Source organism: Cibotium barometz, chromosome 4 (genome assembly GCF_041138505.1).
Source record: "Cibotium barometz isolate CiBa-2024 chromosome 4, ASM4113850v1, whole genome shotgun sequence".
In the NCBI taxonomy this organism is placed as follows: Eukaryota; Viridiplantae; Streptophyta; class Polypodiopsida; order Cyatheales; family Cibotiaceae; genus Cibotium; species Cibotium barometz.
In genome coordinates, this window is record NC_141049.1 from 46,568,033 (window position 1) to 46,571,706 (window position 3,674).

At 45.8% G+C, this 3,674-nt stretch overlaps 1 protein-coding gene across 2 annotated transcripts in view; it reads right to left on the bottom strand.

Annotated features, from left to right (window-relative positions):
• The window catches only part of LOC147639320 (uncharacterized), a 4,394-nt gene extending 951 nt beyond the window's left edge, over positions 1-3,443 (bottom strand). The window contains exons 1-9 of one of the 2 annotated variants that reach the window (XM_086790084.1): positions 3,224-3,443; positions 2,333-2,871; positions 2,105-2,223; positions 1,635-1,825; positions 1,284-1,543; positions 981-1,087; positions 699-885; positions 304-599; positions 1-144 (exon numbers count right to left, since the gene is read on the bottom strand). The exon at positions 1-144 is cut by the window's left edge and continues 15 nt beyond it. In XM_086790084.1, the coding sequence (XP_086646210.1) occupies positions 1-144; positions 304-599; positions 699-885; positions 981-1,087; positions 1,284-1,543; positions 1,635-1,825; positions 2,105-2,164 (1,245 nt within the window). In that variant the 5' untranslated portion in view covers positions 2,165-2,223; positions 2,333-2,871; positions 3,224-3,443. Of the gene's footprint in view, positions 145-303; positions 600-698; positions 886-980; positions 1,088-1,283; positions 1,544-1,634; positions 1,826-2,104; positions 2,224-2,332 lie in introns of both variants that reach the window. The other variant, XM_086790088.1, reaches the window with a different exon arrangement.
• Positions 3,444-3,674: the final 231 nt, after the last annotated feature.

Consider the following 3,674-nt stretch of genomic DNA (forward strand, 5'->3'; position numbering starts at 1 on the left):
AGCATCTTTATAGGATACTTGCTGCTGCAGCTGGGGTTGCTGTTGCTGAATAGGTATCACCATAGGTATGGGTCCGGCCTGTGGGTGAACCTGCCCATTAGCCCGACCCCTTATCTGCCTTTGTTGCCGTGGCCCTGCCGGAACCTGCAAAACGAGAAGATGCACCCTAGTGATGCAGCTTTCAATACACAAAACCAGCTGCTAGCCACACTTTAAAAGCAGCTAGCTCCTGACAAGCATCAGTGACTTAAACCCAACAGCATTTTCTTAATCTAGCAGAGAAACCCGGCAAAGGGGACACACCACTGGTAAGGCGGGCATTGGTTGAAAACCTGGCCTGCCAGGTGGTGGCACACCTGCCGGCCTCCATCCAGGCCTTATGCCGACCGGATACATGATGCCCTGTCTTTGAGGTAGAGGAGGCACCACACCAGGTGGAGCTGTAAAATACATGGGTGCGTATGGAGCAGGCACAATGGTACCCGGAGGTCCAGGCAGCCCTGCCATTCGTTGGGCATATTGCTGTTCTAACTGCGCACGGCGTACCTCCCTGCGCTGCGCTATCGCAACGTATATAGGCTTGCCAAAAAACATGGAACCTGAAGATATGTTTGATTAGCTCACAGAATTTAATAAACATACACTCAATATAGGAAGAGTGACTGAATGCTATGCTGCCCAATATCAAAAATGCACACCATGTTCAGCCACAGCTTTTGCAGCCTCTTCGGGGGATGAAAAGCACACAAAACCAAACCCTTTGCTAATCCCTTTCTCGTTTCGCATCACTTTGGCGGATACAATGGTCCCGTAGGCTGAAAAGTGCTTACGGAGATAATCATCATCTACCATATCGTCAAGGTTTTTCACATACACATTCGATCCCTGCAACAGAGCTTTCAAACCAATCATTCCCAATCAAAAAAAAAACACCCATTCATGAATTGTCTGGCCATTGTACAACAGATTCAGATCCAAACCTGATACTTCTGTATCCTCTCCATTCGCTTCTCTTCAAACTGCCGCCTCAGCATCTGCTCACGCTCAGCCTTCTTTTGCGCCCGTCCGACAAAAATAGACTTTGAACCTAGCAAAGGCAGAGAGATGCCTCTCATAAAAATTCCATGTTCCCTAAAGTTCTTATCCCTTCACTGGACGGAGGAGATCTCAACCCCCCCCCTCCCATCCCAGGACAGGTGAGTGAGATCTCTTTTAGCCGGTAAGGGTTGGGTCTGTGAAGACCCTTAAACAGAATTGTAAACTAAGATGTGTTGTAAGCTTACCCAACAAAGCTCCATTCATAGCCTCGACTGCTTGTTTGGCATCGTCAGGGCTTTCAAAGTTAATGAACCCAAAGCCCTTTGGATTCTCATTCTCATCCTTCATAATAACAAGATTAGTAATCTTGCCATGTTCAGAAAACTTCTCTTGCAAAACCTCCTCAGTGATCTCCGGATCTATGTTCTTCACATATAGATTAGTATACTTCAGCTCTGCTCCCGGCAATGTCCTCTCACTTCTCTTCATAAACTTCCCCACATACCTGCATAAAAACATCACCATAGACATCAGAACTGTTCTCACAATTGGATCCGAAAGGGGTGACAATAAGCAAAATGCTTCTCTCAACTTACACTTTCTTTCCCTTGATCATGGTCTCGTTAACTTTCTCGATCGAGAGGTTTGCCATCTCGTCAGTCTCGAAATGTACAAAGCCATACCCTCTGCTTTTACCATCTTGCATCGCGACTTTGCATGAGAGAATCTTACCCATTGGCGAAAAAATTTCATGCAGCTCTTTGTTATCTATAGACTCGTGCAGATTCTGTAGCCAGCCACCAGTAGGTGAGTGAGAAGAACAAATCCATAGCACAACCATATGAAAAAATAGGTAACCTTAGGGTCTTTACAAACATCTCTCCAGCCCATCAGACAGCCAAGGGTTGGACCAGGGAGATCCACAGCCCTTTAGGAGCAGGCGGGTGAGATCTCCTCTTTTCAAGAGTGGGATTTGTGTCTGTAAAGCCTCATAGAACACTGCTTATACACAACACGCAACACTTAAGAAAAAGATGTGTGAAAGAGTAGATCTGGCTTGTCAAACCTTCACAAAAAGATTTCCTAAGCCACTTTTTCGGGCACTGGGGTCCCGATGGGACCACATGATCCGAATAGCTTTTCCATTCACAGGAGTGTAATTAAGAGACTCCAATGCTCGAACAGCTACACAAGAAAAAAATGGCATACAGTAGGCAGCCCAATATCAATAACTGAAAATCCAATCCAAAAAAGGAAAAACCGAAATGACTAAGAGGCATCAATGTAGCCATACCAGCTGTTTCTGTGGGGTGAGGAACAGAGATATCCAGATCATATGTACAACATAAAAAATTTCATAGTTAGATACAGCCATGTTGACATCCAAGTCATGCACCAAAAACATTGCATGTATCCAAGAGCACTCAATTGCAGGACAACTGCATGAAGGTAGAACCCAGATCCACATCTTCCATTGCAAAATGTTGCCGAAACCCATAAACAAATGCACATGCACATAAATGTCGTGTTCAACTTATATGTTACCACAAGAATACACAGACCAGAAAACAAATGCTGGAGAGCTTGAAAGGATGGGGGACCATACCATCGGCAGAAGCATTGAAATTTACATATGCATAGCCAAGAGAGCGACGTGAGACAGAATCACGGCACACGCGAATGGAAGCGACCGGCCCAGCCTGAGAGAAGAGGTCATACAGCTGGGCCTCTGTGACATCCACATCAAGGTCACCAACGTAAAGTGAAGCTGCAGCAGGGGCGGGCACACCTGCCATAGCTCCGCCTCGTCTCCTACTTTCTCAAACCTTGGGACTGGTGGAAAGTTAAAGTTCAAAAAATCTCTCTCTCTCTCTCTCTCTCTCTCTCTCTCTCTCTCTCTCTCTCTCGATTTTGAGTTGAGGTGAATGTACGTGATGCCTGGCACCGTAGTTTTATTAGATGATGATTTGCTGGCCAACATATTTGGCTGAAGACCTTCATGGCCTTCGTATTGTGTTTTTGGTCTAAGACGTTCATATCCTATCTATCTATCTCATTTTCTCTCGCACAGCTCATTGATATGTAAAGCCATACCTGCTCTCTCTCTCTCTCTCTCTCTCTCTCTCTCACACACACACACAACAGAGTTCGCCCAAATGGAGTTCTGCGAAGCGCAAGGTAATACCTGTGTGCTAGTCGTATGAGTGGGCGCGAGAACCGCGTCCACTTTTGAAGATGCGTTTGATGCAACCCACGCAAGAAACTAACGAAAGGAATCGACTCCAAAGACAGCGAGCTTCCCCGTGACTATCCGTGACTATCCCGCAGTTGGGCTCCGTCTGGTGCTGCTGATGCCGCTGAAGTGAAGGAACAAAAATGTGTCTGGTTTTGCAAAAGCTCTACCCTAGAGCTTTTCCTCCCATAGTTTTAACCATTCCGACTTAACCTTGCATTTTTTCACTTACTTGGGCAGACATAGTGGTTGGGCACCATCATTCATTTCTCCATCCATATGATGATAGCTATACATGTTCGGTGCACTACTTATGTAACATTACGTGAAGAGTGGCCTTTAATATTCTTGTGTAAGGCTGTTCACACACTTGGGACCAATGATGTTTGATTGATCGACATGC